The sequence below is a fragment of the Podarcis gaigeae genome (assembly GCF_964106915.1).
Source record: "Podarcis gaigeae genome assembly, chromosome: 7".
Classification (NCBI taxonomy): Eukaryota; Metazoa; Chordata; class Lepidosauria; order Squamata; family Lacertidae; genus Podarcis; species Podarcis gaigeae.
The window spans coordinates 13772480-13789755 of record NC_139683.1 but is presented as its reverse complement, the minus strand read 5'-3'; the positions used below and the strand labels follow the sequence as shown (position 1 = coordinate 13789755).

General features: G+C 43.8%; 1 protein-coding gene across 1 annotated transcript; it reads right to left on the bottom strand.

The window, feature by feature from the left end:
- Positions 1–11942: 11942 nt before the first annotated feature.
- Positions 11943–17260, bottom strand: BBS10 (Bardet-Biedl syndrome 10). Its single transcript, XM_083749154.1, has 3 exons — positions 17039–17260; positions 12553–14542; positions 11943–12369 (listed from the first exon to the last, which is right to left on the bottom strand). Exons 1-2 carry the CDS (start codon positions 17227–17229, stop codon positions 12559–12561), a joined length of 2175 nt encoding a protein of 724 aa, XP_083605280.1. The 5' UTR covers positions 17230–17260; the 3' UTR covers positions 11943–12369; positions 12553–12558.
- Between the last annotated feature and the right edge of the window lie 16 nt (positions 17261–17276).

Below are 17276 nucleotides of genomic sequence, written 5' to 3'. Positions count from 1 at the left end.
TGCATAATTTCATCGTTCTCTTTGAACGTAAAGGGAGCCTTGATGGTACATGAGAAGAAGCAGGGAAACTCCTAAATCTGCAGCTATCAAATCAATCCCTATATTGCGGCGAACCAAAATGTCACAAAAACATTTCAAACTTTCAAGCTCTCCATAGCTCTTCATCAGATAAGACGTTACACATGTAACATCTATGTTACATACACTATGATTCTATACGCTGGCTGGGGCAGATGAGAGTCGTAGCCCAAAACAAAACATCTGGCAGAGGGTGCTGGCAAAGGGTGCTGTTCTCTGTTCAGCCTAATGCATGGCGGTGGTAAAGGGACCCCTGACCATTAGGTCCAGTCATGGACGACTCTGGGGTTGTGGCGCTCATCTCGCTTTATTGGCCAAGGAAGCCGGCGTACAGCTTCCGGGTCATGTGGCTAGCATGACTAAGCCGCTTCTGGCGAACCAGAGCAGCACACGGAAACGCCGTTTACCTTCCCGCCGGATCGGTACCTATCTATCTACTTGCACTGGTGTGCTTTCGAACTGCTTGGTTGGCAGGAGCAGAGACTGAGCAATGGGAGCTCAACCCGCTGCAGGGATTCAAACCACCGGCCTTCTGATCGGCAAACCCTAGGCTCTGTGGTTTAACCCACAGCGCCACCCGCGTCCCTCAATGCATGGAGGTGACCAGGCATCAAATCAGAGATCTCAGCAGTTTGCAAACACAGAGACGAAGGAGCGTCTCATTTGTCTGAGTTGATGGGATCAAACGTCTGTCTTTCCTCATTTCAGCTCTCTCCTGTGGCTCCTAGAAGCTGTCGGCATGTGACAACGGACACACCCCAGCTAAACCAGGTGAGGGTAGCCAATGGGTCTCAAACTCTTGGTGAGTTAGGGACTCCCCCTGCACACGAAGACAGGCTCCAGTGGACTGAGCAAACAAGACCAATGGTGGGTCCAATCGTTAGGGAGGCAATCAACCTCAGAAGGTAGCCCATCTAGGAGAAGGAAAACTCTGATCTCCACTGCCTTGTGTGATATCTTTGGGAGAAGAAAAGCCCTAATGGGGAAACTCTACACAAATCTGGAGCAGAGTCCATAAGATGGTTAGGTGGAGCCTTGTGCAACTCCTGCAGCCAAGCCAAGCTGGTGCCTAATGCATTGCTCTGCTTTCCTTTGCACCACATCAGCGAGGCTGAGAATGGGGGTGGGCCTTGTCATCTTGGCAGCCAAGGACCTCCATACACACTGTCTAGGCTTCTTTCCGCAGGGCCTGCAAGACAGAGCTGTTCCGCCAGGCCTTTGGGCAGGATGCAGTTCGATTTACTTTCCTTGTACTGTATAAAACAAGCCGGAAGGAGGCCCCCAACCCGCTCACAGGTCCTTGTATGATCAGTGTTAACAGTTGGCCCTGGCAAGTATCAGCCACTCTCAGTTCCAACCTGATAACTGCCACCTGCCCAGATTTTAACTTGTCTGAATTAATTTTAAGATGTATTTTAATCAATTGATGTCTGTTTTTATGCATATTGTGTTGTTTTTATGATGCTAGCTGCTCTGAGCCTGGCCTTAGCCGGGGAGGGTGGGATACAATTATTAGTTATTATTATTATTATTATTATTATTATTATTATTATTATTATTATGCTTGCACCCCAGGGAGTTCATGCTGGTACCGTTAATACAGTGGTTTAACTTCACACACACCCACACCCACACCCACACACACACACACACACACCATTGTCTTTCAAGACAGATGAGTGCCAACAACTTTTCTCAGTGCAGAAAACTCCTCTACACTGAGCCACCTTTGCTAGTAGCTGACCTATAAATAAGCTAATATAAACAATACATATGCTTGATTACTCTCTGCTGTCTCCCTCACTCTCTACACATTAGCAAACCAACTCAGCTCTTCCATCCACAGCAAAATCCCTTGAGGCACAATGAGAACAATGGCTGATGGAAAACAGGGGTACCTTTCTCTGTGCCCTAAATTTCAACAGCAATATTTTTGCCTCATCATCTCTTTGGTGGAGTGAGGTGACGCTTAGACCTGCAAGGCCAATCTAAGGGGTGCGGACTCCCTTTCTTCCAAGGTTCCTGCAGGTGGGAAAAGAGCTCAGTGCCTCCATGCCCATGCTGCGTTTTTTGAAACCACCACATCTCAGGTTGGGCTGTGCACCTTTCTTCTCCACACCACCCCAGCATCATTTTCATTGGTTAAAAAATAAAAATAAAAGGAGAAGCGCTGTGGATCTGTGCCTGCCTCTGCTTTGTACTGCGGTGCCTGTTTTTTCTCCAAGTCTCCTAATTGGATTCAGTTCTTATGTAATAAGCATTAAATATTCTTCTGAAGACGACTTCAAAAGCATTTCCTAAACATGGAATAATGCTGGCAAAGTAGTAACCTTTCTGCGAAGGCTAAAACAGAACCCAGAAGCTCCATTACGAGCTGCACATGGAATGTAATTTAAAAAACATTAGCACCAGAGTTGCTTGCGCTGAATATTGTGTGCATATGAACAGCCCTCAAATGTGTCCTGAAACCTTCTGCTAAAACCGTTCATGGAGTGCATTCATTTTCTAGGCTATTGGCAAGTCTTTCCTATATAAGGCATCATTCTCTGGGAACATGGTCTCTCAGCCACAATACTTCTTCCTGCAAATTTTAGCTGCATAGGCATTGACAGATTTTGTTTTTAATGTTTGCCAACTTCAGAGGATGGGGAGGGGGACCATTATTTTGGTTATGAAACTAGACCTAAGTTAGAAAGAACATGAACCCCTGTCTTGACTGCTAACTTTTGTTTTTGGGTTGGCACACCACTAACCAATCACGACACTATAGTAAAATCCCAGTTACATGTCCCCTTGCCTCCCTGTAGGGCAAAAACTACTTTTCCACGAGGAATGAACAACGTAGAAAGTCATAAAAAATAACCAAGAATGTCTTTCTCTAGACTCTTTATCGAATTGGCTAGATCTGCTTTTCTAAATGTTGACCGTTGCTTTGGCTTCATTCAGTGGTTAAAAACCACCAGTGGTGGGAGCTCCCATCCAAGTACTAACCAGGCTTGACCCTGCTTAGCTTCTGAGATCAGAAATAGAAGAAGACACCTTCACCCCGGTATGGCTCCCCTTTATCACATACACAGCCCAACAAGACAATGACAATCCACCAACGGCATACAAATCAATATGGCATTCTGATCCAAAACACCCACCCACCCCACTCACACAGGAAAACAAAGACCACCACAGCCAACCACAAATGAACAACCACACCCTAGGCCAACCCCAACCTCTCTCATCACCAAAGGAACACAAGTGGACAGCAAAGAACCTGCACAAGCAATGCTGACACTAAACCCTACGTATAATAAAATAGAAACATCGCCACCCGACCCCCCCATCTCCCCCCCACCTTTCCCCCTTTTCTTCCCAATGTCTCAACAAATGAAACTGATTTGTAAAAATGTTACATGAAAAAAAAATATATGAGAGAGAGACATTGCACACACTTTTGTAAATCAAGAAAATCTTTAATAAAAAAAAGATTAAAAGAAAAGAAAAGGTGAGAGCTGTCTTCTTCTTCTTCTTCTTGTTTTGTCGTTTAGTCGTGTCCGACTCTTTGTGACCCCTGGACCAGAGCACGCCAGGCAATCCTGTCTTCCACTGCCTCCCACAGTTTGGTCAAACTCATGTTGGTAGCTTCAAGAACACTGTCCAACCATCTCATCCTCTGTTGTCCCCTTCTCCTTGTGCCCTCCATCTTTCCCAACATCAGGGTCTTTTCCAGCAAGTCTTCTCTTCTCATGAGGTGGCCAAAGTATTGGAGCTTCAGCTTCAGGATCTGTCCTTCCAATGAGCACTAAGGGCTGATTTCCTTCAGAATGGATAGGTTTGATCTTCCTGGAGTCCATGGGACCCTCAAGAGTCTCCTCCAGCACTATAATTCAAAAGCATCAATTCTTCGGCGATCAGCCTTCTTTATGGTCCAGCTCTCACTTCCATACATCACTACTGGGAAAACCATAGCTTTAACTATATGGACCTTTGTTGACAAGGTGATGTCTCTGCTGTCTAGTTCCTCACAAAGCAGCCGAGGAGACACTTGCCTGCAAAATTTGCCTTATCTCCAGGGCCAGCCCAAGACATTTTGGTACCTGAGGCAAATTACAAAATGGTGCCCCCTCCCTGCTGGGTAAGAAATCATGAGTGAAGATCTACATCAAGAACCAAAGAGGAAGTAAATATCTACACAGGGACCTGCTGCCCCTGTAGATTCTGACATCCGAGGTGGTCACCTCACCTTGTCTCATGAGTGGGCCGGCCCTGCTAATCTCTGAATGCTACAAGGGCTAGAGACATACTTTAAAAAAAAAATGAAAGCAGAGAATCTAGGGATTATGTCTCATCAAGAGGGAAGTAGACACCCAAGGTGGCAGGGAATAACAAAATAGGTGGGGGCTGGTCTGTTAGGGCAAACAGGGCATCCCGACTAACCTTTGTTTGTCTATAACCAGTCCTCACCTACCTGCCTTCTTGAAACCAGTAGAAGTGAGTTCTGGCTGTCAGCTTCCCCTCTTAATCTGTTTTGCCCTTGTAAAACACAGCAGGGAGAAAGATGGCGGTCACACTTAGAATCATTTGGCCACATCTGTCATTGGCTCTGGCTCCATCTTCGGTTGCTCTCAGAAAAAGGCAACCAAAATGATCAAGGGGTGGAGCAACTCCCCTGTAAGGAAAAATTGCAGCATTTGGGACTTTTTAGTTCAGGGAAAACGAGGAACAGGTGATATTATAGAGACATTATAATTTATAAAATTATGCACAGCACAGAAAAAGTGGACAGAGAAAAGTATTTCTCCCTCAAAATGCTAGAATTTGTGGACATCCAATGAAGCTATCAGAACAGATGAAAGAACTTCTTCATGCAGCACATGTTCCCGACTGGCATGTTCCCTCCCTCCTGGTCAATCGTTCAGGAGCTTCAAAAGCTTTCTTCAGCCCGAACATCACAGCAACCGATGCCAACAGACATCAGCACACTTAAGGATCCGCAGAGTCTTCGCAGTTGCATAACAGAACTCAGCAACTCAGCATTTTGGCTAATCTACTTTATTTACATATAAACACACACGGAGCACTGCAACATGGCTCTCTCTCTCTCTAGCATCAGACAGCAAAGAGAGAAAGAACCAAGGACAATAGTCCCACTTCATGGAACACAGTAACACAAACATCCTGTCTCCGTCACTTCCCACTCTGTGGAGTCAAAACATACACCGTCATGTGGTAGAGAAAAATCCCATGACTGCAATCATGGAGCAGGAATTCTAACAGTGGAGCTACCTCCACTGTCAGGGCTAACAATCATCTGAATGTCAGTTGCTCGAAAGGGTAGGAGGGCAGAGTGCTATTTGTCTCATGTCCTGCTTTAGGGTTTCCCATAGGCATCTGGTTGGCCACTGTGAGAAGAGGATGCTGGACTAGATGGGTCTAGCAGGCTCTCCTTATGTTCTTACATTCCTCCTGCCTCCCACCCTACCATTCCCAATAGGCAGGAGAGAAAGCCCCACTGTGCAAATGCAAGTCCTTGCCTAGGGTTCCTGTTGACAGAACTCATTAGGTGAGTTTGTTTCTGGCTTGTATGAAGCCAGAGTTCCAGTTACATACAAACTGGGAATTCCGGCTTATTGTCAGTTAACAAGCAAGGATGATAAGCGGGGAAATGCTTAATGTCATTTATCAAGCAAGGATGATCTTGACTTGTTTCCTGAAATTAAGCCAGAGTTCCTCAGTTTGTATGTATTGGTAACACTTGCTTAATACAAGCCAGACACATAGCACTGAAGTGGTGCTTGAGGAGAGGAGGGCTTAGCCTTGACGAATTGTTCCCAGCTTGATAAATCATGCTTTATGAAGTCAGAAACGATATTTTAAATTGAGCCATTGTTTGATCATTTCTATAACCCTACATTTGAAGACTCAGTGCCATTTCAGATAAAACCAGTTCAACTGAGAATCCAGTGATTCTCAGGGAATCACTAAACCTCCACTGCACAAGAAGCTGCCTAATACTAAGACAGTATCTCTGGGAATACTAGGGATTGATCCTGGGACCTTTCAAACACAAAGCATGTGGTCCACCACTGAGCTACAGCCCTATCGGCAGCCTGAAAGCCTGCCAGGGCCATCACTCTTCAGAATCTTACAAATGCATACAAATAAAGCAGCATTTCCCTTGCACGGTAGTGACTACGTTACACAGCAGCAGCTGATCTCCGAAACAAGCGTTTGGTGTATTTCAACACATACGCACCAGAGGGCACCAGTATCCAGCCATAAAGAGAGCTGAAGTAATCAGGGAATGGAGCTAGCACAAATTTGTCAATGAAAAAGTTGAGGGTGATGTAATGTTGCAAGGCAGACACAACTCCAGCCTCAGAGTGGCCAGGATTACTGGATCTATGCCAGGTTATTCCCATTTATATGAATGGGACACAGCAGACTACAGATTTTGGCTTTATCTGTGTATTCAAGCCTTTTAAAGCCTTCAAACACCCAACACTCTTCCAAGACCCACAGCGTTCTGTCGGGGCTTCAGCCAATACGTTCACAAGCCTCTCCCTTCATAGGACTTTTTCTAGGTTGGATTCCACTGCTGTAATGAGGAGTTGTTTGGTCATTTCGCCAGCTGTATCCACAAATAATTTAAAACAGGCTATTTGGGGACAATCCGATGACAAGATCCATCAGGACAAGCACCTTAGATGCAGCAGATCAGATCTCCAGCTCGAATGAACATTTGCCAGTGTAACTTGCTCATCCTGACTCAGCCGAGGCTGGTGTGAATTCCAAAAACGAGATGTTTGGGGGTTCTGGTGGACTTAGGTTGGATCCTAAACCCCCACCAGCTTCGTCTGATGTAGGACACTATTTTAAAGGCTTACTTTCCCTCTGCCAGACTTAGGCAGAGCAGCAGACCCACTGCTGAACAGGGTTTGGATCCGCTGTCACTTTACACCGCTTTGCTTTATGTCAGCATTCTGTCCGTAGGATTGCTCCTTTTGGATTTCAAGTCAAGTAAGAACCAAGAAAGACAGCCAGCACCTATCTGCTATTGGAGGGTACTGCTTGAGACTGCAGCTGTGGGATCCCATGCATGAATAGGGGTCTGTACATCTGGCTGTTAACCAGAAGGTTGGTGGTTTGACTCTACCCAGGGATGGCTGTGGGCAGGATTCCTGCATTGCAGGGGGATGGAATAGATGACCCTCAGGGTCCCTTCCAACTCTACAATTCTATTATTCTATGTATTCATTTATTGTGTTGATATCCTGCTTTTCTGTCAAGCCACCCAAGGTGGTTTACCATTTTAAAACACTAAAATAAAAAATGGGTTTAAAAATGGGTGTGCCTGCAGATTCTCCCCTCTCAACAGAACATACAAAAGTAGCTCTTTATGTTCAAACATTATTTCTGAAGAGGGTCTCATGGGTATTTTTGGTGCTGACCTTTAAAGCCCTAAATGGCCTCGGCCTGGTATACTTGAAGGAGCATCTTCACCCCCATCGTTCAGCCTGGACACTGAGGTCCAGCTCTGAGGGCCTTCTGGCGGTTCCCTCCCTGCGAGAAGTGAAGTTGCAGATGCAACAACAGCAGCAAGAATACTCATCGCGAAGTATTGGAAGACACAAGATTTACCCACCCGGGAAGAATGGCAGATGAAGCTGATGGACTATGTGGAACTGGTGGAAATGACTGGCAGAATCCGAGACCAGGGAGAAGAGTCGGTGGAAGAAGACTGGAAAAAATTTAAAGATTACTTACAGAAATATTGTAAAATTAATGAATGCTAGAAAAATGTTGGAATGAAGTTATATGGCTTTAGCAGAAATGTTATAAGGAATTAAGTACAAATAGATTTTTAATGTATTAAAGGGAAAAAATAAGGTTAGAATAAGTTAAGATAAATTACAGGACAGAAAACAGAGGAAGATGGAAAGGAATTGCTGAAACAGTTAATTGAAGTGGAATACAAAAAGGGAGGTGTGAGGAGGTCGTGGAAACAAGTGAAAGAAAGATAAGATACTGAAATTATTGGATGTGTTTTAAATTGTGTTTGTTTTGTTTTGTTAATTCAATGTTTTAGTGTTAGTGTTACGTAGTGTTTTTGTTTTTGTATTGTATTGTATTGTTTTGTTGAATTCTTTTTTTTATAGTCTTTAAACTGTTAATAATTAATTTTTTTTTAAAGAGAGAAGTGAAGTTGCAGGGAACCAGGCAGAGGGCCTTCTTGGTAGTGGTGCCCTCCCTTCAGATGTCAAGAAAATAAACAATCTGACTTTTAGAATACGGTACATCTGAAAGCAACCCTGTTTAGGGAAGTTTTTAATGTTTGATGTTTTATTGTGTTTTTAACATTCTGTTGGGAGCCGTCCAGAGTGGCTGGGGTATAAATAATAATTATTGTTGTTAATTAGTTTTGTGACTGCAACAGCAGTCTCTGCAATGAAAAAATAATCTGAGAACCTGAGAGACAGCTGCTGCCCACAATCCATAGTGGTTGAGTTGGCATGCTGTATTTTAGACAAGGATGCTCCACTGTTAGGTGGACCTGCTCACATGGGAACAGAAGGCAATGTGTTAAAGCAGCTCAAAGGCAACTGAATACCTTTCAGCCAAAGGCAAGTGAAAGATACAGCATATGCTACATTTCCACACTAAGAAGCAGTGTCAACGAAAATAGGGGAGGCAATGACAGAGATGAATCTCTTCCCAAAAATGGGGTTTTCCAAAAAAAGGTGCCATTTTGCAATACTGGACAAGTCTTCCCACCCCCAGAAATTGTGAAATTGAGGGGGAAATAATATGAACACATAGCTTTCCTTGATAGTTTGACTAAAGCTTTCCCTGAGGCTCTTAGGGTTATGGTAACCAGAGAGATCCTGCTCAGGGGCTCCTTTGTTTTTCTGCAGTTCTAAGAAAAGAAGTGGCTTTATGCTACGCCAGTCTCAATGAACGTGTTTCTGTCCAAACTAGAAACAACATTGGATATCCATTATTGGAGCTCTTAATATTGTTTTGTTCATTTAAATGCAGATGTGTCAATGGTGAAAGGGTAGCACTCCCCCAATAGGAAGACCAAGGCTGTAGGCACAAGGTGGGTCAGTCCAAGCACCCATAAGGAGTTCCCCAATCTCTCCCCCCCCCCCAATCTTCTTTTAGGCACAAAGTGATGGAAAGGAACTGTCTTTCAGCTCCAACATGGTAAGAGTGTGGGATACTTTTTATTACTGCATTCCGTTTTGTAAGGAAGACATTGATTCCAGTCTCGTTATTTGTAATTTGCACCATCTCTTCCTCCACAAATGTTCTGGGGTTGTTGGCTTTTGTACTGCATTTGTTTCGCTATAACGCCTATCCAGATAATAATGTGGTAACACTGGGAAGGATCACAAAATGCATAATGCTGGATGGATGACTACTAATGGAGTATTATTGCATCAATGAACCTGAACTTCACCCTCACCCCCACTGTGGAGGTGCCCAGAGAATAATCTAAATCTATTGCTGAACTGTGTAGATGAGCCAACAATGAGGCCCAGCCTTCTCCCAACTGCATTAAATGCCCCAAAACAAAAATTTAGGTGGCATGGAGAAAATTTGAGCACTTAAAACATGGCCTTGCTATGTGGTAACAGAAACTATTACAGAAAAACTGAAAGTGGCCTCCACACAAAATCAAAGCATGCCAATTAGCCCTTTGGCATAATAATAGCATGCCAATCAGCACTTTGGCATATAATTTACTGCTACGTAGTTGCAAAGGGACGTGGGTGGTGCTGTGGTCTTGAGCCACTGAGCCTCTTGGGCTTGCCAATTGGAAGGTTGGTGGTTCGAATCCTCCCGACAGGATGAGCTCCTTTTGCTCTGTCCCAGCTCCTGCCAACCTAGCAGTCTGAAAGTATGCCAGTGCAAGTAGATAAGCAGGTACTGCTGCAGCGGGAAGGGGGTTTTTAACAGCGTTTCTGTGCGCTCTGGTTTCCGTCACGGTGTTCCGTTGTGCCAAAAGTGGTTTAGTCATGCTGCCCACATGACCTGGAAAGCTGTCTGTGGACAAACGCTGGCTTCCTTGGCCTGAAAGCAAGATGAATGCCGCAACCCCATAGTCGCCTTCGACTGGACTTAACCATCCATGGGTTCTTTACCTTTTTACCTTACATAGTTGCTGTACTCAGTGCAAGGTGTTTCTTTTCCATCGTTAGATCTTACGAGGAAAGTACTATATTGACCAAGAAACCAGGAAGTCCATGAATTTGCTAGATGGCCTTAGGCAGGCCACTTTCTCTCTAGCCCCCACAAATTTTGTAATAAGGAAATAGATATGTCATACCTCTCAAAATGACTTTGGGGATTTTTGAGATAACACGTCTGAAGTGTTTTGAGCATTCAATTACTGTAGTGCTAAAAAAAAAAAAAGTAGGAGGAAGACAGCTCATTTCCTTTCCTACTGGATGAGCTGGTACATTTGCAGCAGAGGGTAGCAAACCAAGGTCATTTGCAGCAGAGGGTAGCAAACCAAGGACTGTTTGCGCTGGATGAATGCTGTTGTCTTCAATGAGACCAGTGTATAGTAAGTGATGTGTAAATAAAATAATAATAATAATAATAGTTTTTTTTAAATATATTTATACCCCGCCCTCCCGGGCCAGAGCCAGGCTCAGGGTGGCTAACACCAGTAAAATTACAGTAAAATCATAATGTTGGGGGGACACAACAATTTAAAATACAGGTTAAAATGCAATTTAAAATGCAGCCTCATTTTAAAAGTTGCCCATAGATCAAAACCATAAGGGGAGGGAAAACATAAGGGTCAGACTGAGTCCAAACCAAGGGCCAGACGGAACAGCTCTGTCTTGCAGGCCCTGCGGAAAGATTTCAAGTCCCGCAGGGCCCTAGTCTCTTGTGACAGAGCGTTCCACCAAGTCGGGGCCAGTACTGAAAAGGCCCTGGCCCTAGTTACGACCAATCTAATCAGCCAACGGGGCTTAAGTTAAATGCAAATATACCAGTTCAAATCTTAATCAATCCGTGCCTTTGTTTCTCAGTGCCAGTTCCCAAAAGCAGGCCACCACTTTGCAGATGACCCAAACAGACTGGAGGGAACGTTTTGCTTCATACCTTTGTCATTCTGGAAACCTCCGCAGTAGATCCATTTCTTTAATTTCATCAAAGTATTTATAACCACACTGCCCTCCTAGAATAAAGAGATCAACGTGATAAATACTTGATAGTTGACCATTACATTGACTCGTTAAGGGTTCGCTTGCTGTTTTGGAGAACAGCATAAGAATAGAAGGCAGTTGTATAGAGCGGTCAGAGGAAAGAATGGTTGGTGGGTGGGGTTGGAGGTGCAGCCTTGGCACAGACTTTAGTGAAATCTAGACACATATGAAAATGCTGTGAAAATGCTTTTGTAAAAAACGTTTTGAAAAATATATTGAATTTCCCATAGCTCACAATCGACATCTTGTGCCACATTTGTATAATGCACTTTACAACACACTTAAAACGTTTTATTTGCAGCTGTATAGCTGAGTCATTTGGCTATCTGTTCCGCTCCTGAGTCTGATCAGGGTGTGGGGAGCTGTTTCTAGGTAGGAGCTGTTCCTTGCTAATAGAAGACAACACTGGACACAACCTTAAACAGTGTACACAAAGTGTATCCTATTGTCTTATCTTAAAAATATATATCGCCACTCCAATGCAAATAGTTCCCAGGTGAAATTTTGAACCTGAATATAACATTAAAACCATACTAAGTGGACTTTCACACACACACACATACCCCGATCAAATATTTCAGTTCAACCATTTTTTGACTCTTGGAATTTTGAGGAGGTATTTATACAAGGCATAAAATTAACATAGCATGCTTTTAAAGTTTTGTTTATTAAGACAGAGAAACATGCTAAATCAGTCTCAACCTATGTAGTGTGGAAGCAAGTTTCCCCAACATTTCCAGAAAGCATTCATCATCGCCAGTGTTTCCTTCCAAATGAGCTCTCTAAAATTTGGATAGCACCTCCCTCAAATAAGTCCCAACGAATTCAATTACTCCTAGATAGGTGACTTTGGCATTGCAGCCTCAATGTGTCACAATTCCTTGTCTAAATCTATATCCAATCTATCGGCCAGAAATACATTATGGGATTTAAGAAAAATTGCAGCCAATGTCCCCTCTTCCCACCTTTCTGTTAGGATCTGAACAGTCCTGGGGCTGCATAGAATTACACTGGACCAAAGAGGACTAAAGGACGTAGCTGGTTCTCGCAACCCCATCACCTGCATACGAAAACCCTTTATTCACAACAAAAAAAATTCCTTCCAGTAGCACCTGAAAGACCAACTAAGTCAGTTCTTGGTATGAGCTTTCGTGTGCATGCACACGAAAGCTCATACCAAGAACTGACTTAGTTGGTTTTTAAGGTGCTACTGGAAGGAATTTTTTTTGTTTTGACTATGGCAGACCAACACAGCTACCTTTATTCACAAATCAGCTTCTGAATCGCTTTCTTCGGTCTTCTGAGGTAACCTCTTAATGCCAACAATAAGATCAATACTTAAAAGCCTAGCTGCACATTGAAGAATGGAAGCCACTAATTGGTACTTACAGGACACTGATTCTAACCTTTCTTGATTTGGCAGAAGTGGTTGATTATTTCTGACAGCGCTGGTAACTTCAAGATAGAGCTGAGGAAAAGCATCCCTTTTCTGTGCCCTACAGAGGGTTTTTGGAACACTGAGCAATGCATCAGCAATTACAGCACAAAGAATGGATACGTTTGCTGACTGGCACCGCTTTGCATAGCAGGACAGGTAGTAATGTAACAGTATCTCGAATATCCCACCGACTGGCAAAACTGATCCCTCCTTTATGTAAGAGCTGGAATTACTCTGAATATGGCTTCTGATATTATCCGCTTCTTTAACGCCACAGCCTTGCCTAGTACAACTGTCCTCAGTGTGTTGCAGATTCACATTTCTGGAACTGATGCTTCTCTCTGCTCTGGTAGGAGCAAGCTGATTTTCTGCAAGTGATTCATTCCCGTCCATTCTCAATATTCCTTTTGGATGATTGCGTTTCTGAGACACCTTTTGCAAGTCAACTGAATCACGTTCACATTCATGTAGTTCTGAGCACATGGCATCATGCGCCAAATCTACGCCCCACGAGTTAGGCAGATGAATGGATGAACAGGCCAACTCTCTGTCTACCGATGAAGCAGAAACAACAGAGTCCTCTTCCATTTCAAACCCACAAGGTCTTGGCTGCTTGACACAAGCGTGAACTTCACCGCAGCCAGTGTGCTTCTCTACAAAATGCTGCTGTGCATCAGAACACTGCTGACTATTATGCAGTGTTTCGGAGAGGTTTTGCTCAGTCAGACAAACAACCGTAAACATCTGTCGCAACATTTTGAATGCGCCATGAAAAGCACAGACATGCTGCTCAGTAACCCCATGCACTGGCCCACAGAGAATTACACAGTGGAGCTGAAGGGCACACGTCCTTTCAAAGCCTATATGGACAAATCTTTTGGCGCCAAGGTGCAATGGCTGGCAAAATTTTGCAACAGCGGCTCCTGTGATTTCAGTGTGAATATTGTCCAAAGATGGCTTAAAAGGTGAAGTATTTGTGATCCTGTAGATAAGAGATATCTCCTCTGGGGACAGGCACTCTACAATAGATATGCCACTGCTTTTTGCGTAGTTATGAACAGCTTCCTGTTGTTTTACACTTGACAATAAAACCTTGATGTCATTGTCCCGCATGTGCTTTAGAACAGCTTCTGTTCTTTTTGTAATCCAGGTTTTAGATGCCCCATGTTGATTTTCAGCAGTTATGACAACTTCAGTACCCAAGTCAGAATAAGCAGGCTGGATAGGTTCTGTTATAACTAGAACTCTTTTGTCACCTTCTGCAGGACAGTACACAGCAAAGTCTCTGTGAAGAATAAGCCCATCTATGATTCTTGAACTTGAAACAGGGAGGCCTGTCACAGTAGTATGCAACTCGGCAAAACAGTCATCCACAAAGCACAGGACTTCACTCCTATTTTTACCAGCAGTAACTCTGAAGTAGAAATCACAGCTTAACTGGGAAAGAAACTTTTGTCTATTGATTCCCACTTTCCCAGAAAAATAAGCTTCCAGTACCAACCCCATTGTACTCATACTTATTTCTTCATCAGAAACGGAAAATACTGAATGAAAATGCTTTTCAAGGTCTCTTGTCACTATGTAATCTAGAATGTCCATCTGGATCATTATAAGAAGCTGGGAAACTTGTTTCAGTCTGTAAACATTTTCTTTACAATTCTCTCTTCCTTGGATCTTCTCATAACAGGAAGGACTACCTCCTTTAACAAGTTTTTCAAGTTCTTGAAGTAAAATGGAGAGAATTACGATGAACGTTTTAGCACCATCCCCAGTCAAATTGCAGTGTGCGGAAATGCATGAAATCATCATTCTGTTAAAAGCCAAAGAGAAACAAATGGTTTAAAGTAAGCCCACAACTTATGTGCATTTAACTTGTGCACATTCAGCTCTATGCGCATGACAATACATACATACATACATACATACATACATATGAGCAGAAAGGGGGTGGAATTCCAGGAAAAATGACTTTGGCAATCCAACCCAAGACTGAACCCAATGTGTTTTGACTATACATGATTTTGGCTTTAGGCGTGATCCCTGGAATGTAACCACTGAGTAGACTGCGAACTTACTATATTTGAAATATCTCTAAATGAATTATTTCTTTTCTACAGCAGAAAAACAAAAATACAGACAGTTTCTATGTAAGATCCCAATATACAAGTAACTTGCAACCTAAGTGAGAGTTTGGTTCCAGGGATCTGATTTTAAACACAAAATTGCGCAAAGTCAGGGGGCTGCTTACTGGGCTTTGGGAAGGTGGCAAGAGGGTCTAGCTCCCAGGGCCCTCACTCAACATTCCCAGACTTTGGTAAGCAAGGCACAGCCTTTCTTATGGGCCTCTGGGACACTTTGAGAGCTCCCACACATCCTTCCCAGAAGCTATTAAGTTGCTTCGTTGCTTACCAGGCTCTGGGAGAAGGCTCTGGGAGATTCCCAGGGCCCTCCCATGGACCTTCCCAGAGCCTGAAACAAGGAAAACCAGCTGGGTGTGCAGGAAATGAATAAATGGAAAGTGGGGAACAGAGGGTTTCCATTTTTATTTATTTATTCCACCCACCCAGATTGTGACTGAGCACCTTCCAATAAAAACACAACGAAACATCATACATTACAACCTTCCTGAGATGCGAGTTATCTGTACTAAGACATTAAAAACACAATGGTTGTGGGCAGATTCCATACATGGGCCACTGGCAACTATGAGGCTGTGAAGGGGGCAATATTTCTGTGAAACTGCCTCAGTGTGGAGGTCATGGTTTCTATGTTCACTATGCCTTAAAAATGACGTTGGTGGAAAATGTGCACTAAACACCAGCAAAAGCGATTAAGGGTCTCGAGAAACTCCCCTATGAGAAAATGCTGCCTTTCAGTTTAGGAGATAAGGTGGATGGGCATGTGACTTCTTGTATTTTTGACCATGATAAACATGGGATGATAACAACTGAAATAAATGATGCCTTTGTGAGGGAAGTCATAGATTATGGCCCTCTGAGCTCTCTGGATGGGAGCAGCCATCAAGGGTACCCCTTTGACACTTGAGATGTACATTTTTAGGGCCCACCTTATTTCTATGATTGTAAGCTGTTTTTAGCATTAGATTTCAATTGGGGTAACCTGCCCTGGGATCTTAGGGTGAAGGGCAGTCACAGGGGCACCAGTATCCAGCTGGAAAGGAGAAGGTTTAACAAACTGAAGGACAATGCTCCTCCCAATGGAAACATGCAGATGGGGACAGATACACCCCTAATTTAAGTTGTTTACATACCATCTTCTCTTGCATATTATTTATTACAAAACTCGATAACTAAGCGCTTTAGTGATGAAACGTTGGATTATGGAATGACATCGAAGCACTGAACCACTGGTATATCACAAGTGGACTCTCTATTACGCAATGGTTCAAGATAAAATCTATTTTGGAAAGAGAAGAAATGAGCACTGTTTTACAAGTGAACTCTTTATTTACCATGTTTGCTACTGTTTAAGATAAAACCTATTTGGGAAAGAAACTACTTTTGCCATTTTATGGACATTTATTGTTTGTTTACAGATAGTTGCGTTGGTAATAAGAACTTGTGTTCAGGAAAATGTGTAATTTATCTTAAAAATCACTGTAAACTGTTAAATTTTTTAGTAGGATTGGAAGAACGCTTGTAGTTTAATGGTGAATTTTTGGATAAAATGGAGATGTAAAAGATTTGGATTATTAGAAAAGATGCAGGAGGAAAAGACTAACAATAGGACCAACAAAGGGGAGGAGTGAAGTTCAGGTGATTCTTTGGAATCTTCTGTTTATGTTGTATGTTGGGTAAAACTGTCATTTGAAAAACCAAACAAAATAAAATAAAAACAACATGAAAAAAATGAATATAAATAAAATCTTGCGTTGATTGCAGTAGTCATTGTATCACCACCCTGTTCATTGCTTTCATGAGTGGGCCGGCAACTAATAATAACAGTATGCGCACCTAAGTTGCAAGTCGTGGTGAGACAGAGCTGAAGAGCAATGCTAGACAGGGCACGGGAGATCCCTGAGCAGCATCTTCTAAAGTGCTCAGAAAACCTGTCAAAAACCACCAAGCGCTCAGAAAACCTGTCAAAAACTTTTTACCATTTCTACTTTAAGCATTTTTCCTTTATTTTCTTGATTTAGGCGGGCGGCCGCCTCCCTGGCTAAACCCATGGCCCTCCCCGAAACCCCTGAGAGGGGGGGGGCGCTCGAGTCCTTCATGCGGACGACGCGGCCTAGACCACGGAACTGCTCGTGAGGAGGAAGGGCGGAGCGGGGACCGTCGATTACCGTGCCGTGGGCGACTCTACGTTCAAGGCCTCCAGCACGCGCCGCCCGTCCCTGGAGAGCAGCACTTCCCCCGTGGGGCGGGTGAGCAGCACGTGCCCTCCTCGAGGCCCCACGGAGCCCCGGACGACGGCAGCAAGCGCGGCGGCCTCCTGCGCCAGCCGCCCCGGTCTCAAGCGCCGCGCGGTCGCCATGGCAACGGAACCTCGGCCCAAGGAGGGCGCGCGGTCGTTCGGCGTCC

What these genes read in the sequence shown, in the direction of transcription:
- BBS10 (XM_083749154.1), bottom strand. Translation starts at nt 17,229, where the DNA reads ATGGCGACCGCGCGGCGCTTGAGACCGGGGCGGCTGGCGCAGGAGGCC. An exon ending in GTAGAGTCGCCCACGGCACG is followed by an intron (nt 14,543 to 17,038) that starts GTAATCGACGGT and finishes GGCTTTTAACAG; the next exon opens with AATGATGATTTCATGCATTT.